Source organism: Pieris brassicae, chromosome 11 (assembly GCF_905147105.1).
Source record: "Pieris brassicae chromosome 11, ilPieBrab1.1, whole genome shotgun sequence".
In the NCBI taxonomy this organism is placed as follows: Eukaryota; Metazoa; Arthropoda; class Insecta; order Lepidoptera; family Pieridae; genus Pieris; species Pieris brassicae.
The window spans coordinates 4249815-4267636 of record NC_059675.1 but is presented as its reverse complement, the minus strand read 5'-3'; the positions used below and the strand labels follow the sequence as shown (position 1 = coordinate 4267636).

The following is a 17822-nucleotide window of genomic DNA, read 5'->3' as shown; positions in this document are numbered from 1 at the left end:
GTTCTACGGGAGGGCCTTAATCTCGACCCCTGTAGACTTATCATTTATTTATGTTTTCATAAGAAAATTGACTTATTTTACTAATACTTATTAAGATTCGAAAAAATCTACATGCTGTATCTTTTTTATACTATAGATTGGTACTGATGAGATATTGCGTCGTCTGAAAATTTCATTGTTATATAAAATATCGGAAATACAGTTTGCTAGTTATAAAAGCTTTCCTGTGAAGAAACGAACCTCCTTTGAAGCATTGCCTGAGATAATGAGTGTCGGTAGCACCTATTACAAACGGGACCGTAACTCTACTGAGGGTAGGTTAAATTAATTCCTAATAATATTATTAATAATAATATTCCTAATAATATATAATACAAGTAAAAATCAAAACACGTTAAATTAAACCATATATATTTATAACATTTACAAGATATACAGAATCTTATTAAACTAATTTAATTAAAGGGAAATGTCTATGTACGGAAAAATCGAAGTCAGGTGGCGTACTGGAATCGCTCTTGTGGCCATCAGCCAGTAACTTCAATACTATGAAATTCGTTTTTGCCACCTTCAGTAAATCTAGTACCTGAAATTGTTTTAAATGTCTGCTGAATTATTGTCGTAGAAAATATAATTTTGTTGCTCATTATTATTAAATGTTATCGTCACTAAATATTGATATTTAAAATCAAAATACCATCTATTCTATAAACTTAAGGAAAAAATTAATGGCGCCAAAACCTTTTTAGGTCCGGGCCTTAGATTTCTGTTCTGTTTCATCATTTATTAATCTAATAGGCAAGTAGGTGATCAGCCTTCGGTGCCTCACGATGTTTTCCTCCACCATTCGAACGAATGTTACATAGAAAGAAAGTTCATTGGTGCACAGCCGGGGATTGAACCTACGACCTCAGGGATGAGAATCGCACGCTGAAGTCACTAGACCGCCACTGCTCATACTACCAATACATTAATGAACGTCACAAAAAAAAATCTTAATACTCCCAGTTCTCAAATCAAAGGCGTAGAACAGACGAGAGGAATAATATACTCAAGATAGGTTTTTGTGAAACTTAATTAATATTAGACTTGTACAAGGTACCTCTTGGTCTGGTGTTGTGATGGTCTCCAATAGATTTCTGGCTTGTTGAAAGTGTTTGCAGCCGCCCAGGTATAATATAATAGGGTTTTCGTATCTGAAAATTTCATTGTATCGGAAATATAGTTTGCTAATTATAAAAGCTTTCTTATCAAGAAACGCAACTTGTAAACAATGCCCGAGATATTTAATGTCGGTAGCACGTATTACAAATGGAACCGTAATTTGAGGGTAGTTTAAATAAAAAAAAATTAAGTATAATGTGAGTTGATTTTTTGAATTATGAAACAAATATTCAATTTCGTTATCTATGAAATTTTTTGTAGTGTACAAAAAGGCCAATCAACCTCTTGACATCACAGGCCTAGTGAGAAGACTTAAAAGGACAAAATCTTTTGAATAAGTGTTAGTGCAGGTTAGTCTTAATACATATTTAATTAAGTGGTAAGTGAAAAAATAGAATACAAGATCTCTCTCTCTCTTCTTATGTAAAATATCCTTATTAGTAAATTATGTTAAATTTCTTATTAGTTTAGGCTAGATCATAATATTCCATGATGTCTTAGTATGACACGTGTAAAAAAGTGTACAAGTTTTAATTGGTACAGTATAGAAATAATATATTTTTGTATGAGCTAACAGCGTATGGTGGCCGTAACTAAAACTAAACCTAAAACTAATAGAAATACAGTGTAAATTACGTGTAACATCAATGTAACATATCCATATAGCAATTCTATAAACGCAAATTCTTTTCAGCATATGAATATAATATATTTAGACATAGACATAATGTTTATTACTTACAAAACACACACAGAAACACATAAAATAACAATAATAAAAAATAAAAAATAAATTGAGATAAAAAATTTTTTTAAAGAAAAAGGTTTAATTGTGTAATGCTTGTGTGCGGTGGTTGAATTGGCCCTGGCTCAGCATTATGCTGAGGGACTGGGTTGTTCCACAGCGCTGGTCATTCTGCCAGAGACCACAGCAGCTAGTTTGCGCCTCAGTCGCAAAAAATAATAAGAATCTCAAAATATTAATACTCAGTAGAAATAAATAATAATAATTAGTAGTAAAAGTTAGTAGTGTAAGTAAGAAAAAAATGTAAATTTAATAAAATTAAAATTAAGAATAATTGTTAAGAAGTATTTACAGTATACATATGATATAGCTTTCTTTGATTTCATAAAAAATACAAACACATTTACGACACAAATGATATTAATAAGGCAGTTTTTTCCAAACACCAGTACTATTTGGAACCAGCTACCCATTGAAGTATTTCTGAACCAATTCGATTTAGGGACCTTCAAGAAAAGAGCGTAGCGTGTTATAGGCCGGCTACGCACTCGCGAGGTCTAGGACATCGAGTGTTCATGGGCGAGTATATCACTTAACATCAAGTGTACCTCCTGCTCGGCCTATAAAAAAAGGCCCCATGGGAAGTCTTTTATTTTTAAAGCATTCCACAATTTTCTATTTACAATCTCCAGCAGCCCGTCTGTCCGTCTTGCACAAGCCCAGCCTCTCTAGTGCCTCGTGGCTTCGACCATGTCACCAGTCTCTGTGTGTCCACCTGTCCAGCCCATTTCCATTTTCCAAGGGAGAAAGTTTATACACACTTCTCTATATCTATCCCAAAGATCTGCTTATCTCTTAGATGACACTGGAGTCCCGTCTACCTCATCACATCCTTGTCCATTTAAGTACTTGGTTAGGACGGACACGACTGGTTCTGGTTCTTCAATTAGTTCATCTTCAAATAGCTTTCTGATTGCCAAGAATACATTTATGTGGCCAAATACTTAATAAAAATTAAATATACTTACTGCAAAGGTCGTGTCATTTCACAAAACTCATGATAATGAACTTGCGGCGGCGTCAGAACCGCAAGAGGTGCGAAGCGGTGCTTGTACCGCACTGCCTCGTTGTCGAACTCGCACTGCGGCTGACGAATCTTGCCTTGCAGTTTGAAGGCTACCAGCGCCTGCGCATCCAAATAGTCATTAAATTCAAACCATCTCATTAATCTTAGAATAAATAGAGTTACGTCTAAACATGACATATAAGTATGACTCGCGTGTCAATTATGAATTGAATTTAACGTGAACGAAAAATCAAATTTATTAATGTTCAGTACATAATAAGGTTTAAAAACGCTGACTGCGCAAGTGTCTGTCAAATTGCGCTTCATTAGCCAACTAGAAAAGTTAAACTCACTTTAAGTACCTGTTAACATTATTTATAAAAAAAAATCAATGGCGCTACAACCTTTTTAGGTCTGGGCCTCAGATTTCTGTATCTGTTTTATGATCGTTTGTAAATCGAATAGGCAAGTAGGTGATCAGCCTTCTGTGCCTGACACACGCCGTCGTTCGAGCGAATGTTAAATGCGCACATAGAAAGAAAATCCATTTGCCGGGGATCGAACCTACGACCTTAGAGATGAGAGTCGCACACTGTAGCCACTAGGCCAACACTGCTCCGCCATTATTTATACATGTCCTTATAAAATCTACAAAACTGATTTAAATATTTAAAAAAAATCAATCCGACGAGAATTTTCTTCATATTCACCTTATAATATCCCCCACACATACTCTGCAGCACCTGACACATAAGTCCCTCTTTTGCTGAGGGTCGAGCTCTCTTCTTCATTTTCCGTGAACCACTTTTTTTCTCCGAACGCTTTGCTTCCCCCCTTAGTCCTTCCGCCCGCCCCAAAGCAGACACAAGCCAACCGTACAAAAACTCATATAGATACCTGAAAACAAAAATAGTAAATGTCATAATTTTTATACATATAAATCATTATACTGTTTCTGCTTTGTATATATTTGCAAAAAAGATTCTCACATTTCAATATGTATAATTGTTATCAATTTATTTAACATTTTTCAAAATGGCTATGAATGTACTAGTTTAAAAAGAACGTTAAAATAAATCAATTGCGCTACAGCCTTTTGAGGTCTGGGCCTCAGATTTCTGTATCTGTTTCATGATCGTTTGTGAATTGAATAGGCAAGTAGGTGAGCAGCCTTCTGTGCCTGACGCACGCCGTCGACGTTTTGGGTGCAAGGCAAGCCGGTTTCCTCACGATGTTTTTCTTCACCGTTAGTGCTATTGTTAAATGCGCACATAGAAAGAAAATCCATTGGTGCACAGCCGGGGATCGAACCTACGACCTCAGAGTTGCGAGTCGCACGCTGTAGCCACTAAGTCAGCACTGCTCCTAAAAAAAGAATCTCAACCCCTTATAAAAATACAATCAGTTTAAAATCATTATATTAACTACAGTACTCATTCGTCTTTTTAGGTCAAATTTTGTTTACGCTGTGATGAAAAGACAAATGAGTACTTTATTTAAAACGATGCAATTAGAGTAAATTTTATTGCAAATAGCGCCATCTATGTTTAGAATTCAGCCAATTAACTTCGTTCCATAATTGGAGGCTATTAATAGTCCGAATACGAGCACATATATAAAACAGACAGTCCCATATAAATATATGCACTTACCAAAATATATAATGGTACTCGTGTACACTATACAACTCCAACTCCAGTCCGGACAGCAGATATGCGATCATAACGCGGAGTACGTGATACAGCACCCACGTACCGAAGCAAGCTCGCGCTGGCATACCCATGGTCGCGCTTATGACTGCGTCCACGCTTTCCGCCTATTACAGTATTATAAAAAAGTATTGAGATAGTATTGTCTTTTGTTAACATGGCTTTTACACATTAAGAAAAAACTTTTTAAATGGATTGAAGCTATGTATTATTATTATAAACTTATAATTATTTACATACATTTATAACAATAATCCATAGCTTTAATCCGTTTAAAAATTGTTTCCTTAAGTATTGAGATTCTTAGTGTTCTGTACATGTTGCTTTGGGCACACAATTTTATTTATAATATTCTGTGTTATTAATGTGCAGAGTTGCCTGGAAGATCAAGCCTAAAGATCCATTTTTTTTAAGGTTATCGGTAATATTATTATTTAGTTCTTGTGCAAAAGGTAAATTTAATATATATAAACAAATAATAACATCTTAAGTACAGTTTTAAATGTTACTCTTTAATGTCGAACAGAATAATGATATAAGCTTGGACACCTAACGTTTCAGTACAGAAATCTAATTTGTGAAATAAAATGGTAAATCTATACTTTGCTACACGCTTGCAGCACTTCCGTCTATATTAATTATTCCGTAATTCTTTTATATAGATAGGTAAAATTGTATACACGAAATTCACATCTTTAGAGTATTTCGCTTATAAAAACCGTAGTATGGGATATGATTGTTCAATCAATATATGTGCCACCACGCTTGCGGTACCAATACGTGGGTAACACTGAAAATGTTTAGAACTGGCCAGTTAGAAACATTGCTAATGAAAACTTTTTTAGAACTCTTTGGTAAACTAATGTAGTATATTGCATTCATTTGTCATTTGTTTTTGTGAATTGGCGGCAAATCTAAAACTCTTGTTACACGTAAAAAATTTCGGTCAATGATTTATTATGACTTTCGTTGTGGGCTTTCTACAAAGCTCTGATAGGCTGCGATTAGCATTTCTTAATGAAGCCCCATCTCAATAGTGGCATATTTACAATTGGTTTAACGAGTTTAAGCGTGGACGTAGCGATCTCAATGATGATCCGCGTGATGGACGTCCTTTAACAGCAAGTACTGAAGATAACATCAGTCCTGTGCGACTCATGATAGAGGAAGATACGAGAGTGAAGTCTAGGACTCATTGGAATGAGTCAAGTTCAAAAAATATTACACGAACATTTAGGCGTCAAGAAGCTTTGTACCAGATGGATTCACCATACTTTAACCGTCGACCAGAAACACCTTCGCATGGACTGGTGTCGCCAAATGTTAAATAAGTTCAACGGTGGCGACTCAAATTCTGTATTTGACATTGCCACAGGTGATGAAAGTTATATATATATTGCTACGAACCCGAAACCAAAACATTCACAATCACCAAACAGGCAATTAGCTCAGTAAGTATTTCCTTTCGGGGTCATTTTGCGATAATTGTGCTAGAAGATGGAAGGACAGTTAGTACAGACTGGTATGTCAATCGCTGTTTGCCTGTTGTCTTGGATTCGACAGCAGCGCCCTCGAAGCAGGATCCTTCACCACGACAATGCTTCTGCGCACTCCGCAAAACGGACTGTTGAATATTTGACTATGGCAGGTGTCGAGATAATGAGTCATCCGCCATACAGTCCTGACCTGGCGCCCTGCGACTTTCTTTTATTCACAAGAACTTAAGATAAAATTCGAGGTATTCGCTTTACGAGCCCTGAAGAAGCGGCGAAAGCGTACGAAAATGGTATAGAAGAGACCCATAAGGAAGCATGGGCCCACTGCTTTTCTCAGTGGTCCATCGAATGCGACGATGTGTAGAGAGGAATGGAGATTACTTCGAAAAACAATAAAAGTATTGGCAACTTTCTACATTAAGCCGTTTTTCATTTTCTAAACATTTTCAGTGTTACCTAGGTATTAGCATTCCCTCCATAAGTATATATACCGAGACTATTTTAAACTCTTTTTTAGTGTTAAAGGTAGACTGCCACAGGGACCAAACTTTTAAAATTTGTTTTAATTTTCTTTTTCCTATTTTTTAAATAAAATATAAATACTGCATATTTGATAGCCATGATTATTAATAAATAAATAATTAGGTAAATAATTAATAATTTAATAGGTATCGTATGCAATGCAAATCAATTGTTTTATATAGATAGATAGGTTCGAAGAACCTGGTCAAATTTCATACAAGAACTTCATTCAGTCTTAAAAATCTGTAATATTAAGTATGATCGTTTCATAACATGGCACTATACTATATATCGTTACACCCTTATTTATATATTTGGTATGAAATTTAAATAATAATTACCTCTTCTTCCAAGCCAGCGAATTCATCAAGCAGCATCGCTAGTTTATCCCGCTGCCTCGCCCGGTTGTGTCCGCAAACCTGAAGAAAGGCCGCGAACGGACGTACACAACGAGACAGGAATTTGTCTATGAATTCACGAGCCTGAAAATTTTAAAGTATTGTTTTTGGTCACAAATAACTTTACGAATATAACAAAACATTTTAGACTAAAGTCACTACTATCTATTACACTTCATTTTTGGATCAACCCACATTCGTGTCTATGCCCATCAATTTAATATACAGAGCAACAAATATAGGAGTCATTATAGAACAACATATTACATGCCATAAACAAATGTTCTTCAATTTATGGTTATGGTTATGGTACGTTATGGCTTGTGGTATTCCAGAATTAAAAAGTTAATGTATAATTCGTCATAGGTTTCGTCATACAATGATACACTCAACATAACATTACGCTTTTATCCATTAAAATTCCTTTTCCTACTTCAATTTCTATCCTTTTATCTAATATAAATATTGATGTATATAGAATTTTAGCCAGTTTCATTTTTCATAACAATATAAAATTATAATCATTTATGTACTCATTATATACCTAATTTATCTGATCCTTTTCCAAATTCCGATCCAATTTCCAAACCAATAACACACTAACACACACTAACTTTATTGCATGGCTGGCGCACAAACCGTGCAGGCCAAGGGAAAAAAACATAGCATTACACCCACTCTCAATAACGAAACTCAATGTGAGTGATAAGTACTTTTTAATTTGTTAAAATTAGTAAAAACTGCGCAGCTTTTATTCAACCCCGCAATAAACTTGACTATAGGCACCATGCATACGAACTTTCTATGAAATTCGTGTTTTTTTTTATAATTCGGGTTTTATGCTTGCACGTGTACCGTTGTTGACCATGTCTAATAAGTAGGAGTCATGGATTATCTATACGTATTCTTACTTGCTCACCAACTTTCAAACAGTAAACTCTCTGACAACTCTCTATAACGCCATAAAATGCAATCCCTTCAGTGTCGTTACATAGAGTTTACACTGTACATATATAAATCTTGTTCACATAAAATCATTAATTATTTTATACATTAGTTTTGAATTGTTCCACGTATATATCCATCGTATATGATCACCCGCAATACAATGTCAATCATATGGAAGGTAAAAAAATATCAATTGAACAAAGACAGATATATGTGTCCTGTGCCGATCGATAAATTATAACAAATTACTATCAACAAGCATAATGATACTTTACAGGCACTTGGGGCTTAGGACGACGGGATAGCAATAGAATTTTTTTACGTTTTTGTATGGAAAAATTAACAAGCTCTCTGCGTACATAGTTCCACCATCATGCACAGTTCGCAACGGAATACACATAAACAATACATAATATTGTATACGGTCAAGCATTTAAGTACTGACATTATAGTATAACAAGGCGAAGGATAATTACAAATTCCTTACAGGAGGAGTAGTTCCAGGAGGCAGTTTGGCCAATGCCGGTGGATTTACAAAGCTCTTGATAGAATCTCTGAGGATGTCCATGAAGATACGGTGAGCGGGACCGGGACCCATAGTCGTCATCGCGGCAGGGGATGGACTCAGATACAGGAGCTGTAACGCCGACCGGGATAGTATACACGCGCGTTGTCGGCTGAACTCCATAAAGAAATCCTGAAACGGTTATAAAACTACTGTTATTTGTACAATTTTTATTAATAATTGTTTTTTATTGCATCAATTTAAACTAAAACATTATATTTATAACCGTAACTTTCTTTATGGGTAAAAACAGAGAAACTGGTGAAATATTATAATTATCGGATGGAATGAAATTGATTTTACATATATACATGATTATTATTTTTTACATATATACATGTTTATATTGTAATTTTTTTTATATTAATATACATGGGGTACATTATTGCAAGTAAACAGCATATGGAAACCATAACTTAAACAAAGGATGTCTTTTTAAAAGCAGCAAACGTCAATAGTTCCATGTGTATGCATTGCATGTGTGTAACCATGAAGGTGATATATTACAAGATTTTTTTAATGTCATATATAAGACCCTCAATAACTTGAATGGCGGGGTCGTACACAAAGACAAATGGCTTGGTTATTGAAAAAATTATTCAAAAACCAACGCAGGGCAAGAAACTTCATATTTGTTGTATATATAGAACAGCGTGAACGTAGCGGTTGAGCGTGCTTCTCAACCCGGAGGTTGTAGGTTCTAAGCCCAGCTCAAGAAATCTTATAGTGAAGTAAAATCTGCATACAATTTTTCACTTAAATAGGAATCTGATGCCATAAAGCGTGGTAACGGAATATAATGGACAAACCAGAGCTGTATGAAAATTGGTGCATGACGTAATCTTCCAGGCATGTCTTAAACGAGTGACCATCTCATCGAAATACTGCAGGGCTTCTGGTCTGGCCTTTATACGTGTGTATCGTGGAAACGTTGGGGGTAATAGACGCTGATTCATCATAGGCTCGAAGCCCATGGGGTTTGGTGCATCAGCTGGAATTTAGAAAAAATACAATTTAGGGTTGTCTTTTGTTAACAAAGCTTTTACACATTAAGAAAACACTTTTTAAACGCATTGAAGCTATGTATTATTATTATAAACTTATAATTATTTAATATATAGCTTCAATCCGTTTAAAAAGTGTTTTCTTACAAATTAGGGATTTGATTTTTTTGTATGTTGCATCGGCTGGAATTATTAGTGATACAAAGCTATAAAACAATGGTTATGAATATTAAAGTGTATGTAAGTTTCAAGAGAAATAATAATAATAATAGAAAGGAAACAATTATATTTTTTTAAATTAGACTGACTATTAATTTTTTTATATGAAATATATTAATTCAGTTTACTTAAAAGCTAGGAACTTAAATGATTATTAGCAAACTCTGAAACCCAATTCTCAGTATCTATCATGTAAACCTTATATAAACCTCACAATTCTCAACAGGCTGTGTCCCCTTCGCAGACGTTCTGATGATGACCTTCATCATCTCCGAACAACCATTTAGCAGTGCCACACAATCAGCTCCAGAGACTCCATCTCTCTTTGTGATAAGTTGCAATGCTTGATAAAACATTCGAGTAAACCTTATACGGGCTGCTAATCCCGTCCAGGCTTCTGCCATCTGAAATAATGTATATTTCAATGTAGCTATAACAGCATAGAAAATAGGCATATCTAATACTTAACAAAAATAATGTTGTTAGAAAAAAAATTGAGATTAGTTATGTACACCTCAAAAAACTAGTATACAGATCTGATTGAATGTTACGCTTATTCTGAGATTCTCCTACAAAAATTCTAACAATATTCTGATGATTGCAATTGTTAAACTGTTCTCTATTTTTAAATTCAATATCTTAAATAAATTGGCTGTTAATATACTTTTTGAATAGATTTTAGGTTTAATAGTTGAAAAAATATAGAGTTTAGAGATTACCTCACTATCAGAAATCTTAGCCTTTTTATTCAGTTCCTCCTCTTGTTCCCTTAACATGGCAATAAATTTTTGTTCACTCAGATCTAGACTTGTGTCATAATTACCATATTGAGGACTGGAACCTAGTCTATATCCGTAGCTCATTGGCAAAAAATCTTCTTCTTCAAAAACTTGTGCTCTGTAATATAAATGTATGTTTTATTTGAGCGATGACAGAAATACTTATTTTGTAATTGGCCCAATTGGGAAATGGATTTCGAATACAAAAGGGCATATTACAATTTTATGACTATAAAATATAGTTATAAACTTATATAGTCAAGATTATTTTTACTTAAATGTAACTTACTTATTAATGCAATCCCTTATACAATCCAGCAATTTATACACAGCAATGCAGTAAGCCTTCAAAGATTTATTTTTAATTAAATGAGGCTGGTGTAAGTAGAGATTTGTGAACACAGTCTGAGCTAAAGAATGTCCTTCAAGCCAGGATACTACACATGCCATTGTAGCATCTATTATACCAATCAGTTCACTTGGTTCTAAATCATCTATTTTTAATTTTCCGCACTGAAAAGTAAGGTAAAATCTATGAAATTGATATCATGACACATATATGTGATAACAAAGTAGACATACATTGAATGATCTGAAGTTGTTATAAAACATACATATAAGTTATATATAGTTTCAAGCCAACTTTTTACAATTAAATTTCTCACCATTTTTATGTCCAAGACTTTTTGCCTTGCCTTATAATGCCTTAATATTTTTTAAACCCCAATAAATTTATTCATATTACCTCAACAGCCTGTTGAAAATTTAGTGGTTTAGGATTGCCCCTATTACATGCCATCCCTGCATCCATTTTAGGATCCATCATCTCAATGGCAGACATTGCTTCAAACAAGCCAAAAAGATGTCCATCATGCAAAAGTTCTCCTAGCTCTAGATCTGTAAAATGCAGGATTATATATTGAATTTTTTTAAACCTATTTAACCCCTTGAAAGATGGTTTTTATTATTCTTAAATATATATAAATATCTATAAAAACCAGATCATTACTTGAGTTTTAATTGTATAAAACATAGTGTGCACATAGTTTATAAAAAAAATATTAAACTTAATGATACATTTTATAAAAATGACTTACCTTTTATATTTTCAAAGAAGTCTTTAGTTATGTCAACCCAATTATAGGTTACCTCCGGGGCTGTTCCTAGTGGATCCATAATCCTACAACATGTTTAGTTTATATAAAAATAAATAGTCTTATTTAAACTGTAAGCTAGAAAACCACAACAATGTTTTTAATTGGCAAGAAACCTAGGCCCATTAATTAATACAACTAACACTAAGGATAACAGAAGAATGCAGAGTAAGTGATTATAAGCAAACTAGCCATAAATTAGTTTATTATACAAGTTTAAGAATATGTAACACAACCTAAATATATTTTTAGTTGGAAATTATAATTATATACATACAGGAAAAATCAATGTGCAATTAAATGACACCCACAAAAACAATTTATAAGAACAAAAAGCATTTTATAAAACACCATACAGTATTTACTAACCCTTCACCGTAATAATAATCATCATTATCTGCCATTTTAACTACCTACTGCAAAATCGTGTAAAATAATAGAAAACTGATGTAAATTATATTTATATTTGGGTAGTATTATAGTAATCACCTTCGCTAAGGACGTTAGAATTGGAAATTTATAACACAACTTTTAGTAAGGTGATAGATATTTACGTCACATGAATTTGAGTTCAACTAAATTTATGTATTATTTATTACTTTTAGTATAATTTCCAAAATAGAAATCTAATTTTTCGCCGCGCGGCCCGGGCCTGAAGTCTGAAGTATACACATTACACAAATTCAATACTCAAGAGTCAATACTAAAAATGAAAAAGTATACAGTGTAATAAGTCAATAGTCAAAAACTTTTAGTTTAATTTTCAGTTATGACAGTTGACGTTGGAATATATGGGTAACTGTGCTAACAACTGATGGAATATTATGCATTTTTGTTACAATTTGGTCTTACGTATATATTGTATTATTAGAGAAAATATAATGCATTCCAAAATAAGGCATTTTTAAATACCTAGACTCCCTCGCTTTTTTCCCAAATTTTCTTCTTTATCTTCAAACGAAAACTTAGAATAACATTAAGGGCCCACATAATAATACAGATGACTTGTAAAAGCGGATTTAACACACGGACATAATTATTCGCTCTGATTTTTGATTAAAACTTTTCAGTCGTAGGTGTTTCGCGCTAAGTCTGAAGTTTACCCTAAAATTTTAGGTAAGGTTTATTATTTATATACTGGGTAAATTAACATTATATGGCACTGACAAACCAAGTAACAATAACAAATAAGGGATAAATTCAAACAAGTTACTTAATTTAAATATATTTAATACTATTTTTAAACAGGTTGTTAGTTGTCGTCTCTCGGTCTTGCACTACCGGGTCATAGACATCGCTGTCTACTTGTGTAGGCTCTGGAGTGGTAGAGATTCCAACCGATGACGTTGATATGGATCCACTGCCTCCAGGTTTAGATAAAGCCACCCCACCCGTCCCAACATCCATGCAATCCCAGTGAAGGATCTACAAAGAAAGTGACTATTATTCATCACTACATAAGATATCAAAACTAAAGCGATCAATACAATTTATAAGTATTATTTATTTAGGTTAACAAATACTTCATATCTTTATTTATTTATTTTAACAGAATAACCTACCAGTACCACCATATTAGATATATACCACCAAATTACTCTAATTGGCAACTGTTTACATTTATATCACATACAAATAATATACTGTGCGTGTACTAGTGTACATCGGTAAAAAGTGAAGTATTTTTCGAACTGAACTACTATATGCAACTTTACAGAAATTGGTTAAATAAAGTTAACTTGAATAAACTTTAACGAAAGGCTTTTATTATCATAGACATGAATACAAATAATACAATTATTTCATTGTACCTTATAACTACTAAGATTATTACAGACTTTTATTAATTGCAATAGAATTATTACTATCATTGTTATCGTTGTTATATATTATATATTTTTGTTATTAATGGCTTCGAATCAACCATGATAGGGACAAAGATGGCGCGTAACAGAAAAATGTGACGGTTATTTTTTTTCCAACGCCGATAAAGAAGTTTCACATGGAACAGGAACTGACATGAAGCAAACATAAATTATTTCCATATATTCTGTGCTCTCTTTGAGCGGTTAGTTGTTGCGATTAGTAATGGCGGTCGATATTGCCTCCTGACGTAACTATCAGGTACCCTTAGGCCTAGACACTGGAGTGCTGCCCTTTTTTCCCCTTCCACATAACAACTTTATCAGATGCATGGTAAGTGCAAATTCTCGGCGCACTCTGAGTTCGTTGTATATTATTAATAAAATTAGATACCTGGGCTATTCGTCCAGGTATCGAATTTTATCGAAATAATGGGTACGCACCGTACATTCTACAACAGATGCCTTATGAATTGGTTTTGTACCCGCTCCAACATCACCCTATACTTTCTCGAATGACTCATGACTTTTTTAGATTGAAGACTCGAACGGTGGGAATACTTGTGAAATCTCTGGCATGCCATCCAAGATTTCTTAATGCCTTCATACTTATTTCAGTAATGTGATTCCTAATTTCTGACTACGAGGTCCTTAGCTTGCTCACCTCGTTTTACTAAATCGTTAATTTTAATTTAATTTTAGCAGAAAGAATTAGTATATAATAAGGATGGATTATATCGAAGAATAGTTCATATAGTTATTTACAAAAATATATTATTATATCACTAAATATTTCTTAATTATACCCACCAGCACAGGAGCTTTGTCTATTCGCGTGTCCATATCCATACATACATGAAACTTTTGGTCAATAACTGATACATCGTACAGACGTATACACATATCGACAAGTGTTGGTGGTAAGTACGGGACCGGAACAGGTACGCAGAAGGGTGGGGCATTGCGAGCTGCAATAATCATATTTTCATAGTTCAAATAATTAATTAATTTTCATAGTATAATTAAAGCCAGTCATTCACAGCATTCGAAAGTAATAATACAATGAATGAGAATAGGCTAAACTTTACTATGGATGAGGGTTAGCCTAATGTCTAGAAAGTGTCAATTATGTTTATGGAAATAGACGTAAAAATCTGAGACCTGAAGGTGATTATCAACTATACTACGTATTAAACTAAGTATTTTACCACCAAACCGATAGTTGTGTATCTTAACAATTTAGTTATACCCAATTTATAAACCATAACATAGAACATTGAACGTGACTTTTGCGACAGTATTAAACATTTTTTTCGCAACTAGATACCGAAATTAAGATTCGTTACGGTCGCCTTTTGGTATAAATGAACTAAGTTATTACATTAGGATTACTAATAATTCCTAATAAGATCTTTAACGACATAGGAGCCCGTAACTTCTTCTAACTTCCGTCTGGTTTCAAGCCTATTGTATCCATCCCTAACACAAACAACGTTAGGTATATTAAAGGATATGTACCAAAACGATGTGTTAATTTTTTTTCTGTACACACCATACTTCGTCTGATGCGGAGCCAAGCCTGATGAATGTAACTCAAGCATGGTTCTGATTAACGCATTTGACAGGCTTGAAATAGCTTTGATGCTCGTGAACGTTTTGCCCCTTGTATGACAAGGGAAAGGCTAATAAATAGAGGTTAATCGATTCCTAACGGCTTAAAGAAACAAAATAGAACCGTACCTAATTATGTCACCCTAATGTGTTACCTAATTATCGCAACATACATACCTGAGTATATTCTTTGAAATATACTTGCGTTGTTCATTCTTACTTCCATAGAAAATATAGAGTCCTCTGGTTGGTATTCGATTATTGCACAGGCTAAAAAATAAACATTAAATAATAATTACGTAATACGACTAAATTTTGTACCTATTACCTACTTAATTAGTGTAACAACGTTCTTAGCTGATAAATTAACTAAAATAAATGTAAGCTTCTTCGCTATTTATTACGGATTTTATTATTTCTTTCTACGATTCTCTTTTGTTATTTAGCATTCAATAGATTTTTTGTAAATGTATGTAATTTAAAGTTATTGGACAGGTTTATTAAATTAATTGTAACCTGAATCTGGAAGTCTGTTTGATCTGATGTTTATAATGCTACATTAAAAGAATTTGCAGGCAATAGTGCATGCAAATTTAACATAGAAATTGGAAATGAAGATAAATGATCGATGATTGTATGTGACTGAACTTACTTCGTCTATCATAATTAAACGCTTGTATCCTAATTCCGGTGCAACATGAGCATTTTAATTCCTCACACTCACAAGGACCCCCTCTGAAAGGCAGTCGTATAAACCACCCAGGTTTGTACCATGGCCTTGGTAACATTTTTCGAATAGTCTGAAATCAATTTTAATTATTATTGGTTATTAGTGAAATTTTTATGCTTAAGCCAATAAACTAATTTTGATTGTTAACTAAACATTGCACTGTATTTAGATCATAATTTAAAAGCACGCATTGTAATGTTTCATTTTGTATGAACAAATTAGTGGTCTTCTGTACTTCCAACCCCTAGCAATTATTGTTTAGCCAAATGTCCATCTGAAGAGTATTGGCATAAACGCGATAATAAATTTAAAAATTGTCAAGGAATGATTTTTTATTATTATAATTGTAAATTAACATAATATACTACATTATTATACGTATATTACCTCATTAGTATTTAAATCGTAATAAACAGAAAAATCTGAGACATCCATTGCGTTATCCTCTTTGTTACCCCAAAGAGCGAAGTGTCTCCCCTTATTTGTCGCATCTCCTGTAACCGAAATCGTAATCATGAAGGTATATATATCATATATATAATTATCATATATAAAATCGACGTAAATTTCAAAATGACTTACCAGCAGAGAAGCTGACACAAAATGTAATTAGTAAAAAGGGTAGATTTTTTTTCATTTTCTTAGCAACTTTGTAAATTCAAAATTTACAGTTGCTTTCTCAAGGTCCACTTAACAAATGAAGCACATTTGTATGTTACGTCAACACAAACAAATAAAGGCCGAAACTATTTGTATGCGAGATGCGGTGCGCACGCGGACTGCGGGACTTTCTAGAGAAACTCCTGCGCATATGGACGCACCACCACTGGCTATCATTAAATACTCATTTTCAATATCATGCTCGAGTTTTCATCGTAAACAAGAAGATAACGAGAAATAAATTATATAGTTAAGTATCTACACCATTCGTGCAGGTTTTCACAAATTCACCACGCGATTTTTTTGTAATATACTTAATTACCAAGTAAAAAGTGAATTGTTTTGAATAAATAATTTATTGTACGTAATTAAATTCTTAATACTCGCATTATTATTGTATAGGGGGCTATCTATCGAATATTTCTAGGAGCGATCGAACTATGTTTTGTTCATCGTATTCTTCTATATCATCTTCACCAGCATCTATTACGGCATCCACACCACCGTGCGGATTCGGAACATGTAGACCACCATTTTCATCTGGCTTTATCATTGCTAATCCGTTTGCTCCCATTCTGAAAACAAAAATCAAAATAGATACAAAAGATTTAAAACTTTAATAAAAATATATATTTCCATAAGAAAAAAATGACATCAAAATAGATGCTTGACATTGAAAATTTTACTAAAATATTCACTAGAGATAAAAGAAACATACGGCTTCTAACATTGGTGCCCTTTACCTTAAACAATCGAATGTTAGATTAAATAATTCCAAGGCCCTCCATCTTCCAGTCATCCCTAAGCAGAAATGAAAGTTTCTTCCAGGAAAAAATACGTTATAAAATCGTGCGCATACTTTTAAATTGGGCATTCTGGGTGGATTAATACAAATAGGCCGTGGATTTTTACCTAGAAATAAACACAATAAAAAACTTGTATAAAGTAACAAATTGGTATGTTTATTACGTCTCGCTTTGTTTACCTGACATTGAGTTTTCGTAAAGTGTTCGATCGTTCAGCGACATTGCCACATCGAAAGCAAAATCACCTGGATGATATGTAACTTTCATACATGCTTTTTGCTTGAAAAGGTCCAACACGGGCCCGGTACAACATTTACACACACCTAAAGCGCAAGTACACCTTCTATTTGGAGTCGGTTCATCTTCCTCTTCACTACTTTCTTG

The 17822-nt window shown here is 33.6% G+C and overlaps 2 protein-coding genes across 4 annotated transcripts; both read right to left on the bottom strand.

Moving 5' to 3' along the window:
• Window positions 1–445: 445 nt before the first annotated feature.
• Window positions 446–12463, bottom strand: LOC123716275 (N-alpha-acetyltransferase 35, NatC auxiliary subunit). Of its 3 annotated transcripts, XM_045671930.1 has the most exons (15): window positions 12259–12463; window positions 12139–12182; window positions 11713–11795; window positions 11361–11512; window positions 10905–11128; window positions 10556–10733; window positions 10051–10240; window positions 9423–9604; window positions 8536–8745; window positions 7044–7184; window positions 4628–4791; window positions 3686–3872; window positions 2938–3095; window positions 1103–1196; window positions 446–586 (listed from the first exon to the last, which is right to left on the bottom strand). In XM_045671930.1, exons 2-15 carry the CDS (start codon window positions 12171–12173, stop codon window positions 446–448), a joined length of 2139 nt encoding a protein of 712 aa, XP_045527886.1. In that variant the 5' UTR covers window positions 12174–12182; window positions 12259–12463. The 3 variants fall into 3 exon arrangements, with proteins under 3 accessions (XP_045527886.1, XP_045527887.1, XP_045527888.1); XM_045671931.1 differs by lacking the exon at window positions 12139–12182; XM_045671932.1 differs by lacking the exon at window positions 12139–12182 and having other exon boundaries at window positions 12369–12463.
• Window positions 12464–12987: 524 nt separating this feature from the next.
• Window positions 12988–17206, bottom strand: LOC123716462. Its single transcript, XM_045672226.1, has 6 exons — window positions 17110–17206; window positions 16360–16466; window positions 15895–16042; window positions 15420–15512; window positions 14442–14599; window positions 12988–13194 (listed from the first exon to the last, which is right to left on the bottom strand). The coding sequence occupies exons 1-6, from the start codon at window positions 17204–17206 to the stop codon at window positions 12988–12990; spliced, it is 810 nt and encodes a 269-aa protein (XP_045528182.1).
• Between the last annotated feature and the right edge of the window lie 616 nt (window positions 17207–17822).